Source organism: Nannospalax galili, unplaced genomic scaffold, assembly GCF_000622305.1.
Source record: "Nannospalax galili isolate Female #2095 unplaced genomic scaffold, S.galili_v1.0 scaffold578, whole genome shotgun sequence".
Taxonomy (NCBI): domain Eukaryota; kingdom Metazoa; phylum Chordata; class Mammalia; order Rodentia; family Spalacidae; genus Nannospalax; species Nannospalax galili.
This window is the reverse complement of record NW_008342282.1, coordinates 1,351,102-1,374,913: the sequence shown is the minus strand read 5'-3', so window position 1 is coordinate 1,374,913 and position 23,812 is coordinate 1,351,102. Positions and strand designations below refer to the sequence as shown.

The following is a 23,812-nucleotide window of genomic DNA, read 5'->3' as shown; positions in this document are numbered from 1 at the left end:
TTGTGTACAATAACTAGTTGTTTTGATGTCCATTTCCTTTGCCTTCTATGCATTCTATTCTGGTTTTTCATAGCATTCTGGGGATTTTGGTCAATGGCCAGAGAACCCAGTTTTCTCTTTCCTCTCTGTGGAGCTGTCAAAATTAGATCAGAGAAGGATGGTACATGTTTCTGCTTTGAACCATTTAGCAAAGGAGGCTGATGTTCTCAGTAGACAGAGAAGGTAATAAGTCTTGTGGTCAGGATCGATGATAAAAAGAAGAGAAAAAAAAAAAAACAACTAAGAGATGAGGACAGTCAGATTCCACTAAAACTGATTCAGCTTGCTAATGAATCCACTCACTAGTGTTGAATTCTTGATACTCTCCTCACCACTCAAGTCAAGTTAAAAAAAATTGATTCCATGCCAGTTCCAAGGGGCAGAGCTGTCACTTAACAGGAGATTAACTTGCTTTGTTGAATACCAGCAGTGACCAGGGAAGGGCAGGAACCACACAGAATACAAGGCACCCTAATTCATGGTAACCTCGAAACCCAAACAGGAATGAAGGGTGTGTAATTTATGCCAATTTATAATCCAGACTAAGTCAAACCTGGAGAGTGAATTTCAGACATTCCCAAACCACCAGGAATTGTGGTCATCTCTGTGGGATCTTTATATTCAAACTGGTCAGACTTTTGAAGGTGCGGGCACTAGTCGTCTTGACTCAGAGTCTATATACTCAAACTGTGCTACCTACTCTAGTCAAAAGTGTTTGATTAGAATAATGACTGTGCCTGGCCTTGGAACACTGGGTCACTCTCTAGGTGGGGAATGAGTGTAATTGAGGGAAAGACACCAAGAGTTGCCAACGCCAAGTGATACTCCTGCCAAAGCAGATGGTTTCCTGTATTGCTAGGCCCTGGGAAATCTCCACAGTGTGGTCAGATATGTGAACATTATCGTGCTTAACTGGCCATCCCCCAACATTTCTTTTCACCATCACATTTTCACCTTATGGCTTTAGGTGTTATCAGACTGATGTTCAACTGTGTCTAACATGACCCTTAGTGTCCTGTCAATGCCACATTGCTTAGGACAGATAATGCCGTGAAAAAAAAAAAAAAAGCTGCTGCTATGAATACATAAAATTAGAGAATGTAGAAAGTCTGAACGTGTGTATGTGGAGGAGGGTAGCTGCTGAAATAAATGACCATAAGATAACAGCTGATCCTTTTTATTCTCAAGCTTGGCAACCAATGACTATGAATGCAACCAACGACTGTGAAATACTTCTATACTGAATGGACAGGCTTTTTGCTTGTCATTTTTCCTAAACAGCACAACTATTTACAGAGCACTTATACTGTATTGGGGGTTGTAAGGTACTTATACTGTATTGTAAGGTACTAAGGTATGGAGAGATGATTTAAAGTATACAGAATGATGTCTTCAGGTTTATGAAAATGCCACAGCATTTTATATAAAGGACTTGAGCATCCAGATTGTGGTCTCTACATGGGTCCTGAAACAACTTCTGTTTAGATTAATTAAACCTTTTCTTGTTTTACAGATGTTTGAATACATGCAGAAGGCATGCAATAACTTGAGAAACTAGGGAAGAAAGTTTCATTGGAAGAGTCTGCTTTTATGATAAAAGCTATTGACTCACAAATAAGGAGTATTTGGAAATTTGCCCAGTCTCTTTTTCCCAATTATACTACTTTGGAAACTTCTTTTAAAAGGGGGAAAACATGTCATTAGTTTTTCCTTCAGCTGATGCTCTTAAGTTTTTAGCTGTGAGGAGTAACTGACTGGAGCCCGCCCCAATCCTCCATGAGCTTGCCACTTGTTCTTTCCTGGGACTACTGGGTAAAGCAGCTTTCAGGTTCTGGTCCTCTGGGTGGGGGTGGGGGATGACCTTCCCCCCTTCCAGTCAATTCTTTCCAAGCTTATTGGAAAGAGTCATTAGTTTATGTGTTATTCTTCATGCCTGTGAGATCTTGGGAAGGAATACTCTATAAACCACAAAGCCTATTACTATTTTAAGTACCTGCATCTTCCAGAAGGAACACACTGGCTCCCTGCAGGAGAAATAAATGGAGTCAGCTTTCAGGCTGGCACACTGTCCTTAGTAAAAAATAAAGACACAGATTGTCCTGTTCTCTCTACTGTAGAAAACATGTCCCAATCCAGCAAAGCAGAGCATATACTGCAGAGGATGTAATTGTCACACTCTGATGCACAAATCATGGGGCTTCGGGGGGGGCTGTTAGGGAAGGGGTCAAAAGAAGAAAAAAGGCTCTGAACACAAAAAGGAGATGATAGGTACCAGAGTGATGACAAAATGCATTTTCTAGGACATGTGTGGGAATAGACTTGTTCTCTAGTTTTAGGGTCTTGTTTCATGGCTGTGAAGGAAAGAAAATGACTTTGGCTACCCACACTTCAAGTTCATGTGTAGTTTTAGAGAGCACCTGGCACTGGTGAACAAAACAGCAGGCAAAAATATTTTGTTCTATTTCCCCATTGTCATCTCTCTTTGAGATTTTTTTCATCCCTCCTTTTATGTTCCTGTCAAGATTGACAAGCATCAGTGCGTTACCAAGTGACACGAAGTTCTTACTTGAATAATCATGACCAAAATCCAGGGTATTTCAAAGAACATTATTGACTCAGAGATCCACCCACTAGACTGAATTCTTCTGATTAACATTGATTGACATTGGTGAGGTGGTGCTTTTAAGTCAAATGGTCAGGTCCGCCGTGTTTTAGCTGACAGCAGTATCTTCCTTCTGAGGCTGTTACAGGGTACACAGCTAGAAAGCCTTCTCTTATTAATGATACAGAAAACCTAGTGTTTAGGAATTAAAGTCCAAATCAAAAAAGCAAATGACAAGAGGAACTGAAGGGATTATTTTTTCTTTCTTTTCCTGCCCCATCCATCTTGTTCATCTTTCTTCACTATAGACACCAACAACGCCTGCACTGGCAGTAATACAGAACTCACGGCATGCTTACAATGAACAGGGGGCATTATTTATACACAATGAAATTATGCTTGCCTCTCAGCATGTGCTGAGGCTCTTGAAAACAATGTGAGAATATACGATAGAAATGAAAGCATTCCTGTGTTGGGATAGGCTGAGCATGAGACCTCTGGTCCTCTTCTCCTCGGTCCTAAGGGTGGCGTACAGAAATCCTGCATAGAAGGCTAAAGAATGCATTCTGCTTGGAAAGCAGGAAGGAAATCACAACTTACCTGGAAATATCATCTGCATGATGAGTCCTAACTTCTTAAGTACAAAGTTCTTTTAAATTCTGGTTTGGCAAATGCCCTTGACTGCTTTCCTGTGCAATTCCCTGCCTTTTTTCTTTTTTAAATCTTAGGCATTTACTTATCACCTGTATTTAAATAGGAAATGAACTCGATGCAACTTGACCACTCAGAGTTCAGCAGTATGGTTCCATCTTAAAAATAGGCATACATGTGTATTTAGTCACTGAACAACTTGATAAAACGCAACATATCACATTAAAAACTGACAGAGAATGCTGGCCTCATTATGATTTTTAGGATATTTGTTTTCCAACAAGAAAATCATAATGCTTTCTATAGCTTTTTTGCCAATTTTTCCCTAAAGGATGGTGATATATTAGTTGAATCTGAAACTAAAAATATCTCTGTTTTGCAGTTATTACAAAAATGTTGTAATTAATGCACAATTTCTCAGAAATATCTTGAATTTTTATAGCACTTTATGATACTATTTTGTCCTCTGGGATGTGAGATTCTAATATGTATTTATGTTTTATTCACAAAATGTATGAAAATCTGGACACTGAAATATCCCTTATGATTCCTTCTCTTCAAAACATCTGATGACACCAAATTCCAAATGCTTTATGGGAAAATCTAAGTGTGCTTTCTGAAACACTGTTCAATGTCTCATCATCACTGGTCCAGGTTGCTTTACCATGAGTATGGGCAACTGTCTACTGAGAACTGTGTCATCTGGAGCTCATAGCATTATCAAGTTACCTTATCCCTCACTTTTGCATGCTTTGTACTTTGTCCTATTCTCTTAACCATGTGTATGTGCACATGTGCACTCACATGCGGTCATGTGTACACTTCCCTGAGATTCTATACAAGTCACTATTTAGTGTAGATATAGTCTTGGATTCAGGAGCAGCTGTATGCTCATTCCATAAAATAGAATCTGAAATGGTCTTTTTTTCACTTCCCCTACGTTCTTAGGGGAAGAAATGGTGATTTCTCTGGATCAACATCCTCAAAATTTGTTTCGGTGACACTCATGTTTTGTACTGGATTTTCTCATTTTCACAGTCACCTTTGTAGCAACAATGAAAAGTTATTCCATGCATTTCACTATCTTAAAACCTACAATGGCTTAAACTTGCCAAGTTTTTGATTTTGTAAGGCGCTTCTAACGTTTTGACTGCTTTTTAGATGATTTCTTTCAACTTGAGTTTCCTAATTTAAAAAACCCCAATTTTTCTTACTCTCTTCTTCTTATTTATGCATGGTATAAAAGGCCTGCATTTTACACTATGCTCTATAAGTCATTACTGTTATGCTTACACATAATGTCTGCCTTGGAAAGTACAGATTGTAAGGATCATTCTGTGCAGCACTGACTGAACATGATGTCATGATCTTTAATGTTTTGAATGATAATGGTGAAGATGGCAATGATAACGTAATGCTGTTCTGGTTAGAAATGTCACATACGTAGTCCAGTACATTACAAAAAAAAAAAAAAAAGTGAGTTATTTCTCATTCTATAAAGCTGTCATTCTTCATTAGAAAAAAAAAAAGAAAGAAAGAAAAAAAGGTATGCTAAGTTACTAGTTTTAGTGCCCTGCCAAATAACTAAGTATAATAAAAAGCTCTGATGAATTTAATGTTAATATAATGTAATTAAAGCCATGTCTTGAAATGCATTATATGTCTATGCCACATATTTGTTCTTTCTCATTCTACAGGTGAAGTTCCATGACTGTTGTTTTTATCAATATCATCATCAAAGACTAAATAAAACCTGCATCCCTCAGATGCAAAATGGGCTTTGCATTGCTCAAGGGCAGAAATTCAAAGAAAAACAAATCGCTTTTACAACCTTGTCATTTACAGGTAGGAAAACTGAGTCCTATAGATATCTTATGATTAGCCCATGGTCACACTATATAAATTAATTCCTTGATAGTGAGAATTGTTTAGGGTTATACTAAAATTATTATTATTATTATTATTATTATTTTCTGAAGTGTAAGATGATTGCTAGGAAAATACTTATTTGGCCTTTTTCTTGATGGGATTAAAAAATGTGAAAAGTAAAAAAATATATAATTTGTGTATAGTTCCTGTCATTTTAGGATGCAGGGCTTGCCTTAGTTCCTATGCTAAGGCTCAAATGCAGAAAAAGCTGAAATCTATTTTCTCATCAGAATAGGTGGAATGTGCCTAGATACTTGGGCATTTTTACCCTGCATTCTTTGAGCTTCCCAGAACTTCTCTTGTGTGTGTGTCATATTGTCTTTTCTGCCCACAAAGATTTTTGAAAAATCAGCAGAGTACAAGTAGCCCCTGGAATAAAGGCATCATTCAAGGAACAAAGAAGTAGAAGGAGGGATCCAATTAAAATGATGAAAATCTTTAATTTTTATTTAGGTATACTTGTACGGACACGTGTATATACAAATACAGATCGTATGGGTTTGCTTGTGTGTGTTTTAATTATTTTTTTACATTTTCTTTTACGTTTATATAATGTCAGCATTTCAAAACAGCACTCAACAAGTAAGTGCAAAAGAACTGCAAAGCAGGGCAGTACAAGCACAGGACCACACCGAGCTGGACTTCACACCCAGACGCACACACAATGAGTGGCTTCAATGGGGTGTCAAGAGTAAGCATGGAAAGCGGATTTTGACTCATGGGTAACCTCCAACATGCCAGCATCTATTAAACTGTACAGACAATGGAGCAAGCCCATTGTAGGGAGATTTGTCTCACATCCGAGCAGCTCTGGGGCAAATGCATGGGAAAAACTCAGTGATGCCAAACCAGAGACAGACCTGCCCATTTACGGCTCTGAGGGAAAACAGAACGTGGGAGGAGGGTGAAAGACAAAAAAAAAAAAAAAAAAAAAAAAAAAAAAAAAAAAAAAAAAAAGGGGGGGGGGGGGGGGGCGAGAAAAAGGGGGGGAGGGGAGGTTGTGAACGGGAAAAAAAAAAAAAAAAAAAAAAAAAAAAAAAAGAAGAAGAAAAAGAAAAAAGATGGTGGGGGTAGGGGGCAAGCAAACGGGAGTGTTGGTGGAGGTGGTTTTCCAGAAGAAAAGCCGGTGACCACAACTCTGAGAGCAATGAATGAAAGGAGGAGTTTAAAACTGCTTTTCTAAATTTTTGAAACTAATAAAAATGGCTGCAGCCGTTGCTAAGGCACCAGAGAAAAACAGAGTCCCTGAAAACCCAGAGGTACTGTGACTCTTCCTTTTACAACGACACAGAAGGGAAACAGCCCCACTGAGCCTTCCTAAAGGGCATGGTCTTCAACCATCCCAAGTCTGAGCTGCACTTGATACCGACAAGACTTCCTGGGGGAAACCGACAAACAGAAAACCAAACAAAAGTACAGAACCATTTCTAAGTTCTCTAAACCTTTTCAAACCACATGCTTGGGGTTGGGGAAGGACCACAGAGCTCCAACATCAGACCTCGAAAACACTGAGGACAGAATATTGATCAACGCAGTCCTGTTGTTTCAGGTCCAAGATGATGGAGATGTAAGATTGGGTGGGCAATGATCACACAAGTCCAGTATGGAGCAGTGTGTCTTGTGACTTCTCAGCCATGTATACATTGGATGTTTCAAAGCCTCAATGCACATTTTATATGCTGAAAGTCTATTTTTCTCACTTACAAAAGACATAAGAATCAAATTAATACTTTATTATCAAACACTATATACAACAGAGGTTGCTAATAATACAGAATTAAAGAATGCAGGTATTTTTTAACGTTTTAACTTTTCTTTCCTCTGCCACCCAAGAAAGTACAGTACAAAACAATAGTCTAAAACTAACACGAACTGTTACCTGGTCTATTAAAGGATACACAGTATCCACTAAACAGACAATCTTTATTCCCTGCTTCATGTTGCAAAGCCCTTGGCAACCAGGGGCAAAGGTCACTGGGATTTGACCAACTGGGGCCGAAGAGCATCAGGGCTGCCCCTCAGGCTTTTGAATTGTTTTTAAAATTAAATCTGCTACAAAATTGCATCGACATCTTCCTAAGCCCCCAGAGGATTGTAACACAACCACAAAAGGCCACCAGCGCTTTTTGGACAAGATAAAAACTGTCTGACACCAATCATCCTGAACACTCCACACAAGTGCATTAACTACGATTACATCACTTACAGGTAGAGACGCATATTGTCTACTAGTGTGGATAATCTTGCTATTTTTTTAAAACTCAATTTGTGGTGGCTCAACAGTCAAGTAAAAGGTCTAATTTCATGGTGAAAAATGAAGGACAATGACAGAGGGGCCATGAGTTATTATTTCATCATTTGTTAGAAACGAATGCTAGAAAAACCACAGAAGTCACCATTTCTAAAATGAAATTAGCACTGCTAATGTAGTTATGACTAACTGGAATCATTACAGGATCATTTGATTTCTTTGATTGTAGTGCATGCAGTATTATTTTGGTTCTGACTATCGATCCATTTTAGAAGGTAACTTTTTATTCCCCTACCCAAATCCCTCAAACACACAAGCTTGTAACTATCAATAAAAAGAATAGTGTATCTGGATATTACTGAGAGTATTGAGCATATAAATAAAGGTAAAAGAATCAAATGCTGTGAACGTTTCAGTGAAATGGTGGGTGCCTTCTGTGATGAGACTCTCCCACTCAGAGAAGTCTCTGATGTTGCGGGAAGAGGACCAATTATCTCTGCAAGGCTGGCAACCCCACTTGTTATGGCTCAAGTGAAAGCAGACTCAGCAATCAAATCCACTCCAAACGGACCAGGTAAGCCCAGCTTACATTCTAACGTGTGTACAACTCTCTAGGGTGCAATACATTTACAGCTGCCTTCCATTCACATATTTTTCTAATTTGAAACTACTCACAATTCTAAGCAATTTCCGATTCATGAAGTCCATCTATAATGTGAACCCCTCTATTTTTTTACATATGCATCTTAAAAATGAATACATAAAAATCCTTATTTTTTTCTGGAATGCTTTCAATTTTCCACATGTTGTATGATCACTGCATTTATTGACTTGCTTGTTTTGAAAGGCATGGTTTCCACTGATGTCGTGCAATAGCAAAAAGATTAGATTGCTTTTCCATTGGTCTGACACTTCTCCCTGTCTAGGCTTTGGGGTTTAAAGTTCATGACAATGCCCTGCCAGGAGAAACCCCAAGGCTTACGCTTCCAAGTTCTTAGCTGGAAACATCCCCATTGGCCATGCTAAGATTCTTTAAACAGGGTCATCCTGTGTTTATTCTCCTCCTGCCCCACCCCTACAATTAAAACGAGATAACCCCCCATATTTCTAAATGTATCAAGGGATACCACTTTTTCTCACAAGTTTAAATAGGACAAGCATATATACTCACTCTCAGCATAAAGTATATCTAAATAATGTATTTTCTATTCTAGTGGATCTTTAAAAAAATATTTTGTTAAAGTCTTTGGGACTCCATCTTGTTTATCTCCCACAGATAAACACGTGTTCCCCCTACGCTTTAGGCTGTGTCAGAAAGGGAAAGAATATAAAATCAACACTTGAATTTTTTATTCCAAACTTTGGAATTTTTATTCCAAATTTCCCTTTAGCCCTCCCAAGTAGTGCTGACTGACTCTCCTGGTGACAGGGGCTTGTGTCTGAGTCCCCTGTGGTCATGGAGCATGAAGCAGAACGTGGGCATTGGGGTGGGAGTTGGGGAAAGGCCACAGCACACTGGAGCTCCAGCAAAGCCTAATCGCATTTCCTCTGGCCACGGACTTCCTTTCCTTGTACATATTGTCCCCCAGAGGAGCAGCCAAAGCTATTCCACTCTGTACTCATCAACCCTGGCTTGTCAGCCTTGGGGAAGGTCACTTTATTCATAAAAATGCCTCTTTGAGTTCCTAAAAAGAAAAAAAAGTTGTAGCACCATGGTGATCTGTATTCAAAAGAAAAAAAAAAAAAACAAATCTGGTGTGCACTGCCCAGTCACTAAAAAAATTAGAGGCACTCACACCCCCACCAAACATAGTTTTCTCTGTTTTCACACTTGCTCTGTTAGCATTTCCACCTCCTAGGGGGAAAAAGTCTTCTTTACAAGGCGCAATTTTGCTGTCAAGAAAGCTTTAAGACAGTCATATTTTTAAAAAAAACAAAAAAAAAAAACAAAAAAAAAACCCAGTGTCTCAACCTTTTAGAAGTCTGTTCATTGATACACTCCTACAGGAAATGGTGTGATATTATGCCTGTTCTTAATACCGCCTCTCTGGACCTGACATGTGGCATGATGCCCTGCACAATTATCTTACAGTCCTGAATGAGAAGGCATAAATATTGTATAAGGAGAGGGAAACCCTCCCGGGCCTGGCCGTCACTGGCAGCGTCTGCCACTATTTTTCCTTGTCCATACACGGTAGACACCGTGAGCTTACAGAAGTGAGCTCAGAGGAGAATGCACAGGAGCTGAAGACCCACTGGTGTCACTACCACAATTTGGCATTTTCATTTGGAGTCCATTTAATTTGGAAGGGATGAGAGAAGTCAAGGACAGGGTCTGGGGGTGAGGTGAAGAAGGCAGCAACTAGTTCAGCTACCCACCCCCAACGACCCCCAAATTGTTGCTTAGAAATCAGGCTGGAGGAAGGAAAACAAAAATCTGACATCTGCCAAAAACCAATAACAAGTCCGTTCTTAGGATGAGCAGTTAGGTGGATCTCTGGTGTTCTGTGACAGGTAACGGGAGGAGACTGTGCTATAACGTCAAAAGCATCGCCAGGAGGAACAGTAGGATTGCCAAAAGACGGCTGGGTATCTGTGGTGTCTGTGCCGCGTTCTCGCCGCGGGATGGCTCGGCTGACTCATGTACGGTGTCATCTGTTCAAATAGAAAGCACACATTCCAATGAGATTTCACATCCTTAATAACTCTCTTGCAGCAGCCTGCTGTTAACAGACCTCGCCACCCTCTGCAAAGCAGGGTAATGAACCTTGTGCCACCATTGACTTTCATGTCTGCATAATCACTCATTATTTACAGCAAACAAAGGAGAAGCAGAGAAAATTAGACTTTCCCCACAATGTTAGTACTTGCCCTTAAAACTGAGGGGGAAAACCGTGCATCCGCTGTAACCTTTGCTGTGTAAGCTACTTTGACTTGCTAGCACTCGGACACACCTTGCACAGTCGCCAGATATCAAATGCACCTTTCAAATCTGCAGTGCCATGGAGAGGAAAGCAACACATGGGAGGGGTGGGGAATGAGTTATGTTGGCATATTAGTGGTTAACCAGGCTGGGCTGCTCAGTCCTCTTTGTAGCCATTTCACGGGATTAGTGTTGAATGTTTGGTTGTTGGTGCCCACGTGAATTTTCAAATATGAAAAAATCCAACGGCAAAACAAGAGTATTTTAAATACACTGTATATAATACCTAGTAAACTTCAAAAATCCTGTACCCACTGGGCTGCCTACAATTAGGAATCAATTATAGTGCTGTTTCTATTATAGGTCCTGCATCTCCAGGATTAAATTACTTGAACTTGACTATTCTTATTTTTATCGGGCTGAAGCTTGGCACATAAATTATCAGTGTGGATGCAAATTTTCCTCTAAATAAAATGGATTAAGTGAGTTAAGCTTCTTTTATTTAGCTATAAAGTGTTCTACGAGGCTGCCTCTGACTTTGGATAGCCTCCCTGATCTGCATGATTAACAGGCTTAACTTCGAAATGAGAACTTTTCAGTAATTAGTGCCCAAAGATAGATTGGAGGCTTGCCCATGAGCCATGCTAGTCTCTAATGTGGCCCATCTCCTTCCTTCCACCTGGCCTAGCATGTGTTTTTAGCCCAGAGGACCTCCGGACATGTTCCTGGGGTTAATAGTTGGCCTCCATGTAGATTTCATTTTGGCATCAGAAAAACTTCCCGTGGGAACTTGGGAATTGCCACTTGGGATTTGCTGACTGTGTAATCAGGGAGAACAGTAACAAGTGAGTCTCTAAGAGCTGTTCTCAATTATGTAGACCTCACAAGATAATCCCTAACATCCTTCTGTGACCCACCTTGTGGCTCTTTATGGGATAATCATCCATTATTTCAAACTCCGTTTTATTTTCCTAGCACACAGGTTATGATAAGGAGGCTTTTTCTACTGGGGAGAGTCATTCTCCCTGTTATTTGTACTGATGGGAACTCATTTGTTCCTGCTTCAGATACACTTTTGGGTGGTTCTGTTCATCTCATTCATTTCCCATCTGATCTAAGAAACCTGTCTTCTCAGCACTGAGTCTTCTGCCCTGGAGGGCTCTTATCATTTCAACAGGTCCTCAGACAGCTGCATTCTTTGTCCAAAGTGTTCTCCCTTTCTGGACTTTAGCAAACCTGAGTAGATTAGTTTTAGCTTAGAAGACTAGAAAAGTTCAGGAACCAAGAATGGCAAGGTAGATCCTGCCACGTGTAGCCAGGAACATGTAGCTCATCTTTTCTTTGCTCTTTTTCAGCCTTGCTAATGTATTAATTAAGTCTGTAGTTAACAGGAGGCAGAAGTGAAGGCTCTTAATAGCCTTGAAATTAAAATCCAAATCACATTCTTAAGAGCAACAATATGGTGTCAATCAAAACAATGGAGTTCTTCAGGCTTAATTATGAAAGAGTCATAAACCCTGAGGATTCCAGAGTTCATTTAGAAACATCACTTATATTTATACACCTGAAATTACATCACCTACTGGGTTCTTCTCCACCTTTTCCCCAGTAACATATTAGTCAGTCTTTTACCTGATAGAGCTTGGGAATGTATGCTAACAGTCGCCCAGGCAGCACTTAGGTACCCAGGGTAGTTGTGAAAGGCACTGCATCGCTGCCTCTCATCCCTTCCAGATGCTCAGCAAAGGTTAGCCATGACTCCAGGCTCACTCAGCACAAGGGACAGGGAATGAATCTCAGAGAATAACTGAAAGGAAGGCTTTGATTTCCTTCTAAGTGAAGCACAAGGCCAAATGCACCTTTGAATTCTCTCATCACTGATAATCTCTGGAATTCACTCTTTTGGAAGCACTGTGCTTCCCTCAAATGGGAAAACCCACTGCGTACAAGGTATGCTTTGATTCAAACAAAGCCTCGATGATGGGAATTGTATGCACTCCCTTCCCCCCAGCATGAAATGAGACACTGGCTATCATTTGGGTAAGTTTGGGAAATTTCAGAATTCTAAGTTGAAACTCATAAGCAAAATTGATCCCAGCCTAAATTAAACCTACATATGAGAGTTATTAATACTTGTAATTGTGAGTGTGGCTTGGAAGAAGAAAGTATTCCTCTTCAGGAGCCAAATCAAGTCTTGTCTTCTAGCTACAGGAGTTCACCACACAGAGGTTTCGATGGTTAACTGAGAACACTCGTGGTATTTTGGAGCATGTAATGTGGCATATGTCTGCCCTGAGATCATCCTGCATCCCTGATGATAGGAAACTGGCAGGCAGAGTGTGCAAGCAAACAACACAGACAAATGCATTCCACAGACAGGTGAATTAGTAGGCATTGCTGAGAACATGCAGCGGAATCCTTCCAGGCTCGCTGGATTCCTGAAGCCTGTGTGTACACCCAGAGCTGGCTAAAGGAGAACATTTGTTAATTCAAGCAGTCAACACGCTGGTAAAAGAGCTTCAAGTCTGAGGGAATTTGCTAGGAAAATAAAGTAAAGCACTCAATGTCGTTACCGTATTTATACTGCCAGGCATCTTGGCTCAACCTTGCCTCACTGTTTTAGTGAGGATGTTTACCAGCAAGCTCTTAAATACAGCCATGATTCAAGCGCCTTTTCTGCCTGCAGACTTACACTCTACTCCCCTCATGTGTGTACAAGTGCACACAAATATACACGCATACTCCACTGCCTCTGTTAAACTTTTATCAGTTATATACCTATAGGTTTGGGGTTGTTGTGAGTTATGTGCTCTGAGAAAGAGCTTGCTTCTTCAACAACACCAAAATATGCTTCTGTATGAAAGCTTCTTAAAATTTGCATTTTATCATTAGTTGAACTCAAAGGTGATTTTCTTAAAAGCAGAATAGGCCTCAGTGTGTCTTTTTGTTATGGGAGAAAAACATGCCAACTGCTGTATTTCTAGAAAGACTCCTGCTCTCAACAGAGGCAATGGACTTTACCTAGAAAATAAGATCCCGAGGAATGCATATCAAAAATCATTGACCTCAGGGCTGGAGAGAAGGCTCAGCAGTTAAGAGCACTGGCTACTTTTGCAGAGGACCTGGATTTGTATCCCAGCCACCCACATGGCAGCTAACAACCATCTATAACTCCAGTTCTAGGGGACCCGATGCCCTCTGCTGACCTCCATGGGCACTGCACACACATGGTGCACTTACATACATGCAGGCAAAACACTGATATACACAAAACTAATAAATTTTTTTAAAAAATCATATTCCTAAGCACCTTTAAAACAGACCTAACTTTACTGTGTATTCTACTCAAGACTTATTAGCAAAACTAAGAAAGTTAAGTCTTTTCTCTGAACATTTATACCTCAAGTAGTAAGAGAATACTATTATCCAAACAATAAGAGTCAAGAGATCTGAACACTAAGCCTGGCTCTGCCGAGCAAGTTGAGTGGCCTGGGCAGGTCTGAGACATAGGAAGAAGAGTGAAGATTCTGTAGTCCTGAAAGAGAGCCTCTTTAACTTGCCGTCCCTATGGTAGTCATGTCCTCGAGCTTGGAGTCAGGTACCTTGAAAACTCACAGTAATGCTTCCAGTTTTCCAGGACACAATTAAAATGTCTCCACATCAGCACTCATTCCCTGCTACTTTCTAAAGCGGCTAACAGATCCCTGGGGAACCACTAAGGCCTCTCAAAACTCATTGTACCCACCTCTTATATGTGCTCTGGGTGAGATGCCTGCCTTAAAACAGCAAGAATGCTTGGGGAAAACTCTAATTCCTCCTGTCAGCTACAACCTGAAAGCCACTGTATGTCCTGAGGCACAGCACTTACTCAGGATAAGTTTCCCTAAGGCTCATTGACTGTTATACCTGTAACAATACTCAGAGGATAAAGTGGACTTTAAAACCCTTTAATTTCTAGGACCATAAAAAAGAAAAGTCCTACTATCAAATAAAACAGAACAAAATTTCCATTTACATAAGGGGGCTCAAATCTCTCTGTGAAGAAGGAATAATTTTATTTCTCTTATGCTTTGAGATGATCATGGGAGATGGATAAAGAAAGCCATTAAGATCGATAGCAGGTGGACTGAAGAAAGGAAGACAGGGGACTTCCACATGGTAGAGGACTGCCACCCATCTCAGTGGGTCTGGTTCATTCAATAGCCAGATTAAAATGATAACAAAATGGATGTGTTTATAGGTTTACATAATCCACAGTGTGCTACAGCGGCAGTGGTTAAGTGAATACTCTTGAGGGTTTTATTTTCCATCACAGTGATGGGGAACCTTGAGTGTGTGAAAGTAATAGAAAAAATTTCTTTATCCTTAAAAGTTATTTTGTCTTTTTATTCAATAATTCCATTTTGGCTCAACAGCCTCCTGTATATTGTGGAAGCAGCAAGTATGTGAATTTGTGGTGGCAGCATGATTATAGATCTCCAGACCAACTGCTATGGACAACAGCACAAACAAATAATATTGAAATAAAATGCAGTATTTTCAGATAGGTTCCATGGTGCCTATGAATTTCTAGAGAGAACTAAATACGTTGAACTGGTCACTATTTTGTACATTGATCTTACTACCTTTATCCATGGATTTGGATATCGTGAAGAAGAAAGTTTCATAAACGTATATGGTAGAAATATTCTCTGTCTTGTATGAAAACCAATTCTTTATATTCATAGTGATCCACCAACATGCTCTGAGGATATGGCAAAAGGCAGTGAGATTTTAGCATTCTGATGGGGCTTCTATATTAGAATACTGCATCCAATGAAACCCATGTCCAAAAAAGAAAAGTTGTAGTCTATCTAACATGCATTACACAAAGATACTGAAGGAATGAGATAGAATATAAGTAATATTAGCAAACTGGTAGCAATGGGCAAAGGCAGAAACGACTATAACATGCAAACATGCAGAGAGGAAGAAAGGAAAAAAAGTACTGAAGCACCAGAGAGATAGATGCATTTGTTAAAAGAAATTCTCTAAGCATACTAACCTGCTGGTTCTAATGAATTTTCTACTTTGTCGTTAACATCGAAAACACGATCATGAACACCTATAGTTTTCATACAGCTGTCTATAACAAAAATAGAGATAACAGCCAAATATGTTAGTGAAGACACCCTTAAACTCCCGTTCCTTTCTTTTTTTTCTTTCTCTCCATTTTTTCCTTTTACAATCAATGGCATGTATCCAGATGCCAGTATTGTTCCCATTTGCTGTGCATGTACAACAGTCTAAGAAACAAGTTAGCAACTGCTATGTATTTATAAATACAATCAAAGCAACATGGAGACTGATGAGAAAAAATATGATGAAAACTAAAACATGAATGTTGATGAACAAAATAGATACCACACGAGATTTAACAATTAAAAGGGGTGGGGGGTTACCACTGTGTACCAGACCACAGGATAAAGCATGCGCAGTGAAGGGACCCTCTGAAGCTCACGCTAGTGAACTTACTTGTTGGTCTCACAAAGACTTTGAGCTTTAGGCAGGACCGTCTTCCATTGTCTGGGATTGCAGAGGCTGTGGATAAGAGAGAGAACAAGAAAAAAGAAGAAAACAACAACCCATTATTCTTTGCTTTTCACATGCAAATGGTCCACAATACATTCTCTTTCAGGAACAACAGGCACATACTCTAATTCTTGTCAGAAATCACAACAAACAATACTTTTCAGATTGAGCTAACTGCTATAAAAAGGCTACTTTCATACCCCATCTTCTCTTTTCAGTACAATAAAGGAAGAATCATAGAAGAATGTGGGTAATCTATAGAAAAATGCTTAGGACTTTTATTTCAAAGGCACTTCCTTTTGGTTGATCTGTTATCAATTTTCTTTAAATCAAGAGGCTAATGCTTGAATCCTCCTGCTTTATGAGCCGCTCCTCAACTGGAGGAGAAAGGGCCCAGCAGAAGCCCCAGAAGAGTGCTGGCAACACCAGTAACAGACAGTTACAAGGCAGACTTCAACATGACCTACTTCTGCTCCAGGAAAGCAGAGCTTTGTCCATCCTGAAAGCCTGTCTGTCAGTGCTCTGCAGGTAATTCAATTAGAGGTTTTACTCAGAATTTGGCTGCACTTTCTATATGACTAACCGAGCCCAGAAACTCCCATCATGCTATTATAAGCACAATATGCTATTGAGAAAGTACTGTGTTGCAATGGTACATTTATCTTCTTTTAATTTTCCACAGAGAAGGATGGAATTAATAAAGTGGGTTTACTAAAACATGACAACATGTTCCAAGTTATAAATCATTTGAGGAAGAAACTTTCTTCTCCTCTTCAAGATAATAAGATCGTAAACTTTCCCTACTTTTTAAGATTATCTCTGCTCAGTACTCACAGAGTAAAGTCAAAAGGATTTTGAAGGGTGGTCAGACCCTTAACAACCACATGTGTTTACGAATGCTTTCTAGAAATGACAAAAATCACAGAAATGAAAGCCGCATACTTTTTTCCCTGTGTATTTGCTTCAAGTGGTTTCTTTGTTCAGAAAAGCAGATGACATCAATCAAAACGCACATGGCTTAAAATTAGTTTGGTAATACTAAAAGTGACAAAGGGGCAACCAGCATTTCACGTGCTTTCTCTTTCTGTGATTTTTATATTATTCTTCCTAGGGAGCTCAGAAAGCAAAACTGCTTATTTTGGGATGGAAGGAGTCAAACTCCTAAGTCCTTAACACAGACTTCCTTATTTATGGAACTATGCGTATCTCTTAGAGAAGAACTTATGCATCAGTTAAAGAGATGTCAGGCAGTAAAAAACCTCCAGTGTCACTATTTAACACCTGTTGAAACTCTTAATTTTAAGACAAAAATATAGAGAAAAGATGTTTGCAGCCCTCTGTCTCTCTCCTGGTCCCCCTGACAAGCAGTTAAGAAGTGCTAACAGCTGGCTTTGCTGTAGGCTTTCATTAAATCAAAGTCAGGAAAACTCCCTCTACTGACATTTACAGTAACTAGTGTGTTATTTAGGGCACAATATTTGCACTCTGTGGTTTGATCCAGGAAATGGTGTCCTTCCTGTGGACCCCAACTGCAAATGTGCATGTCACAAATACAGTACATGTAGGTGACTCCAGTTCATTACAAAAACCATGGGTTCTTGAGGGAGTGAGCCTTATTCATGAGAGGTGTGGGAAAAGTGACACATGCATATTTCCGCTGTTCTGTAGATCTCTGAGCTGACATGAACTCACTGTAAACCCCGTGAACTTGACTCGCCACATGCAAATAACTGATTCTACACATGATACTTCAAGATAAGCAGGCTTAAAGCAGGATTACATGTTTAATTGTTTTTGTGAGAGCTTCTTGGATTTAACAGAGGTCTTTCAGATTTCCATTAAGGAAAACTAAATCCAGGACATTAAATTATCAAGCAATTATTGGAGTAACTGAACAGCAGCAAATAATAAGATATCTAGGAACAACTAGGGAGTTGTCTCACCAACTCACAAACAGGGACATGAGTTTTAACTACTGGATAAACAATATTCTTCTGCAAATTAAAGATACTGCATAGGAAATATAAAACAAAAAGTCTCTTTCCCATCAGTCTTCCTCATTATTTATTCATCTATCACCTGAAAAGCTATAGCAAAAACAAGAAAATTGGTGCCTTGTGAAATAGTCCAATTCTTATACTCTAATCCTTAGAAATTTGTGAATAAAGAATATTCATATATAATGTGACCTGTGAGTTCATAGACAAATTACCATAAATGGCTTGACTCTATCATCTCTGGTCTCAGCTCATAAAGTCTAAGACATGATCAGCCTGAAAAGTGACCCTTGCTAGGTTGGAGTAACTTGACTTCCTTATTTGCCACACTGAAACAAACTATGAAACCAAAAATTCCATTTCTTAAAGTTTTAAAAAGAAAAATACAGTTTTATACCAAGAGGGTGTTGGATCCCCTGGAACTGGACTTATGGATGGTTGCTAGTTGCCATGTGGGTTCAGGGATTAGAACCCAGGTCTTCTGCAAGAACAGCCAGTGCTCTTAACCACTGAGCCATCTCTCCAGCCATAAACAAAGTAATTTTAAAAACTGTTTTACGGCCAGGTATAGCCTTTAATCCCAACACTTGGGAGGCTGAGGCAGGTGAATCTCTGTGAGATTAAGGCTAGTCTAGTAGTCTACACAGTAAATTCCAAGCTAGCTAGAAAAGTGGCTCAGTGGTAAAGAGCACCGGCTGCTCTTGCAGAGGACCTGAGTTCAGTTCCCAGTGCCCACATAGTGGCTAACAGCCATTCATATCTCCAGTTCCAGGGGATCTGATGCCCTCCTCTAACCTCCACAGGCATTGTACGACATCAGTGTACTTAACACACAAGCAGGCGATATACCCACACACATAAAAAATACTAAATATTTTTAAAGATGCTTTACTAGTCATAAATAAACAAAAGGCAGAGAATTGACACCAAAACCACAAAATAACACAGTAATTGGAACATATAATATTCCCACAAGTATATGTAGGAAAAATAAGTGATCCTGAGAGGTCAGGGTCACTTATAAGCAAAAGATGGAAGTGAGAGTGTGAAACGTTGGACTCTGCTGGGAAGCAGGTAATGTCACTGCCTCTAACTCTGGGCAAACACACTGTCTAAGGACTACCATTAACCTTATCTTAGTGAAAAGAAAGCTTACACATCATTTTACAAATACAGTATATATACATGTATAATATCTTATGCTTTTTTTCTTTAGAAAATTAGTAGTCAGCGCTAAAAACCAACCCATTCCAGCTGGTACATACATATGAACTATGGTTTAGGGCACTGAAGTGATCAGGTGGTAACCAAGGTTCAGATGAAGAGCTAGGCCTGCTTTGCCAGAGAGTGTTACGATGTCCTCGACATGTTTCTCAGAGGGACTTCTATCAGCTACTCCAGAAGTCAGTCAGTGACAAAGAGAACAAAAGAATTTAAACATTCATCCCTAAACTCCCAAATCAATGATATGGCAATCAATAAGAGATAGTCACCTGAACAGGTAAAGAAAACCTAAATTCTTCATATAAAGGTATACAGATTTTCTAAGAAAAAAAAATCAAATTAAAATGAAGAGTTTTAAACAGTGGCTCTGCAACATAAATTACATTTTTTTACTCATTTTGCTGATGAAAATGTACATTCGTGCATTTGGAGTTGGGAAGTTGGGAGTAGGGATGGGGGTCACGGAAACAAGCAAAACTTCCCATTCTATCATCTTAGCAATAACATTACAGTCTCTACACGGGCCCTATTCCCCAGTGAGCTGCACAGTACCAGTCACAGCCTTGAAGCATGCTAATAGCGCCATGGAAACGCCTATCTTCATTCTGTGTCATGACCTTGGGACCTAACTTCAACCATTCTTACAACCTCATTCTCTTGGTCTCTTGGGGCTCAGGAAGCTTGACTCAGCACTTGTTCAATGTGACACCAAGAGAGACCACATTCATAGCCTCCAATTAGTACTTCTAAAGCTGTATTTAGCATGACAAATACTTGTGATATTCACATGCCAGACTACTGTGAGGCTATCATTCATTCATCATGCCTAATGTAGGCAGCTTCTGCCATGGCTCCCAAAGCTCCCATTCTACTTGGATGCAATTCCCCAGTGCCCCATCTCCTTTCTGTAATGTTCTAGCCTTGAGGGTGGGCTGAGTTTAGTGTCTTGCTTCTAAAGAGCAGAATACAGCGACAGTTACGTGATTACATTTCGAAAGCTGGTGGCTTCTTTCTTGCTATATTCTCTTGTACCAGAAGCAGTGTCCCACATTGTGCGATTCTCATGGAGAGGCCCATGCAGCACACAACTGAGGGAGACTTTCAACCAAGAGAACAAAAAAGAATTGATGATCCTTAGAAAACAACACACAAGGCACTGAATCTTGCTAACAATCCTGTAAGTGTGTAAGACAATGGATCCTTCTCAGCTAAGCCTAGAGCTCACTATTGCCTTGTGAGAGACCCCAAGGATTTAACTGAGTTGAACCTGGATTTCCGACCCTGAATTGATTGGGTTATTTTAGACACAAATGTTTGGGCCAACCTGTCAGTCAAGCATTAACTGATGTGAATATTTTACAAACAAGCCTGCGTGATCCCAGGTTTCTCGTGGCTGACTTCAGTCTGAAGGACTAATGCATAGCAGCATCCTTGCTCATGGACTATGCCCTTCCTCCACAGAGCGGTTCATTCTTCATTCGGCAGCTGTGCCTGAACAACTGGAATGCTCACTAGTTTACACTTCAAGCTACCGTCATATGTCCACTAAAAACATGTCTTGAAGAGAGGTAATTATAAACTGCTGTTGAATGTACTGCAAGGCACATCTATTTGTTCCTACTCTAGCATTTAAAAACTGTTTTTCATTTTCGTTCTCATGCAGCTTAGTTTGTTTTTCCTAATGTAGTCAACCTGTGCTGTTCCTTACAATTAGCATGATGCCTCACTTTAACCCAAAATTGCTAGGTAAGCCTAAATGAGTTTTGATACAAAATGTAAACTTAAATCGTTAAGAGAGAATGCTTTTCATCAAATCTAGGAAATAGAATAGAAAGGTGAGCTTCAAATACACCTGAAGTGAAAGGATTGTAAAAACAAGTGGGTTCTCTGATTTTCCGAGAACTGTCAATTACCTTTACACAGGTCATCAAATTAAATATAAACATTACAAAAGTTCTAGTTACTCAGAAGTTCGGTAATCAAAGCAAACATTGTTCTTCACAAAGACCCAAAAGTTTGGCAGAAGGATGCAGCTCTTGGGTCACGTTTCTTTTGCATTTTCAGACCTAATATTGTGCTTGTTTGTCAACTTTAACATTTCTGTCTCACCTTATTCAGCCTCAAATCTTAATTCCAAAGGCCACAATCCTCTTTGTCTGAGTGCCATGTCAATCTGGATACTTTGGGAAATTTTACTTCTAAGAACAGTCAGCCCTCTTCTTATTTTTAAAGGAACAAGCATGCATGTGAGCATTGAAAATGCAGTTTTCCATTATGTTTGCCACAGGCAATATTTCTCAATTTGGGCAAGTCAAAAGAAAAGATAGGTTATTAGTTTGCCAGCAGGGCACAGTTTTTTCCCTGTAGGTTTTTCATGCAGTTTAACATACAACACAAACATATGCAAATTAGGCAGGTAAAAGCAGAATTAAGCATTAATATTCCTTCCACAATAAATGCTGAAAAAGTAAAGCCCATTTAAATACAGAGCAGTACTGGAAATGTCTCCCAGAATTTAATGAATCAATAAAATCTATTTTGTCTCTGTGGGTGAAGGGTGGGGAGTTGAAATGGTGGGAACAGGAGGGAGATTAACCAAAGCCACATGGACTTCTCAGAAAATGGCTACCAGACACAGAAAATCTCTAAAAACAAAAGTTAGGCTTGTTCTTAGGGAACAATACCACAGAGTGAAAACTGGCAACTAGTTACCTGCCTTTCTTTTTTTTTTTTTTTTTAAGTACCATAATTAATTATCACATTAAGGAAAAAAGTCACCAGTTAGGATGGAATATATCTAACCCATGTACCAACTGAGTCTAGAGATAGAATTTGTTGATGTGAGCTGGGGCTTGAACCTTCTTCTTGTGCATGTTAAGTGAATGTTCTACCATTGTATACCTCTATCCCAGAAGCCACCTGTTTCAGTCACTGGTTCATGCCCTTGGTTTATAGAGCTGCCACCGTAAGAGCAACCACAGGAGCTGCCCAATTTGCCAACACATTTCACCTCTTGAAGCCACAGTGTCTCAAACATTTAAATCACTGGCAAGTTAAGGTCAAGGCCCCAGCTGTAAAAATTAGAAAGGCGGTTACTAAGTTAGAGGCTTTGGAGAAATTAAAATACCATGTACGTATCAGATTCCTTAATATCACTCTGGGAATACTTCTCTTACAAAAACTAGTAGGTGGAAAATGATGTGTTTTCTATAATATAGCAAGAAAGATCGAAAAAGCACACTCCCTAAGTTAAAACTTAGTTTCAACACTGGGGACTGTAGGGCAAAAATAATTAGAGTAAAGTTCAAGGCAAGGGAAGTGAAATAAATTCCAGCTGAGCAGCCTCAGAGGAAAGAGAAACCAGGAGGTACCACCAACTCACCGCAGCTCCTTGCCCCAGCTCCCTAACCCCTTAGGCAAAGTTCTCACCACAAATGCTAACTTAAGTAGTATTTAAATTCCAGCAGCTAAGTCTCTGTAGATCAATTACTTTTCCTTAGCAAACTTAAATAAATGACTGAGGATAAGTTTCTTTCCACTGATTTCTGGGAATAAACAAATAGCACAGAATTATGCTGATGTACACGTTTATATGAAATATAAGCAAACTCACTTAATTTTCAAAGCTCAGTGACAATCTGTTTCCACTAAACAAGGATATGTTTTCTCTCCATACCTTCATCTCTATGGAGTTATGAGCAAGAAATAACTTGGATTTGGGAGAATTATTTTTAAATGTACCCTATAAGAAACATTTCCATTTCTTTCTTAAAAACTTCATTTTAAAATAGTTTAACTACATCTTGGCATGCAAATCTAGACCTGAACATCCTTCAGCAAATGAGAAAATAATCTAGTCCCCTATTCAACCATGTAAAGAAAAGATAGCACTTAGCTATTTAAAAAAAAAAAAACTCTAAACATGATGGAGTTGTTAATTTTATTGTCAGTAGTCAGATCAAAGCAAGTTTTCTATTATCAACTAGTTTTCCAGCTATTCTCAGCAACCACCTTGCTTGATGTCATGCTGTTTATGACTGTCCAAGACCTATCAAATCAGATGTGTGATGGTTTGAATGAGAATGTCCCCCACAGGCTCCAAGGAGTTTTTTTTTTTTTTCATCCCCAGTTAGTAGCATTGTCTTGGGAGGTCTTAGAAGGTGTGGCTATCCTCGAAGAAGCAGGTTACTGGGGGTAGGCTTAGAGAGCTCTTAACCCTTGCCAGATCTCCAGTTGTTTTCTTGCTTCCTGTGCCTGCTGGAAGATGTGAGAGCTTAGCTTCTGCTCCTCCTCCAGCCACCTCTGCTGCCATACCTCCCCACCATGATAGACTCTTGCCCCTTGGAACCATAAGCTCAAATAAACTCTTCCTTCTATAAGTTGCTTTGGTCAGTGTTTCTATCACGGCAACAGAAAAGTAACTAGTACAGATGGTTTTCTCTCTCTAATACATGTGATAAAACAAACAAGCAAAAATATGATCAGCAGAGTCATTCACTTAGAAAATACTTCACCTAGAAACAGATAATAAAGGTAACGACAACAAAATAAAAGCTCAGATAAAAGTCAGTTTCCAGAATCTCACAAGAAGGATGATTTATATTATTCCTTCTCAATAGGCTCCT

At 39.5% G+C, this 23,812-nt stretch overlaps 1 protein-coding gene across 2 annotated transcripts in view; it reads right to left on the bottom strand.

Moving 5' to 3' along the window:
* Positions 1–6,933: 6,933 nt before the first annotated feature.
* The window catches only part of Efna5 (ephrin A5), a 285,109-nt gene continuing 268,230 nt past the window's right edge, over positions 6,934–23,812 (bottom strand). The window contains exons 3-5 of one of the 2 annotated variants that reach the window (XM_008838021.3): positions 15,910–15,975; positions 15,440–15,520; positions 6,934–10,127 (exon numbers count right to left, since the gene is read on the bottom strand). In XM_008838021.3, the coding sequence (XP_008836243.1) occupies positions 10,006–10,127; positions 15,440–15,520; positions 15,910–15,975 (269 nt within the window). In that variant the 3' untranslated portion in view covers positions 6,934–10,005. The remainder of the gene's footprint in view (positions 10,128–15,439; positions 15,521–15,909; positions 15,976–23,812) is intronic. The other variant, XM_008838022.3, reaches the window with a different exon arrangement.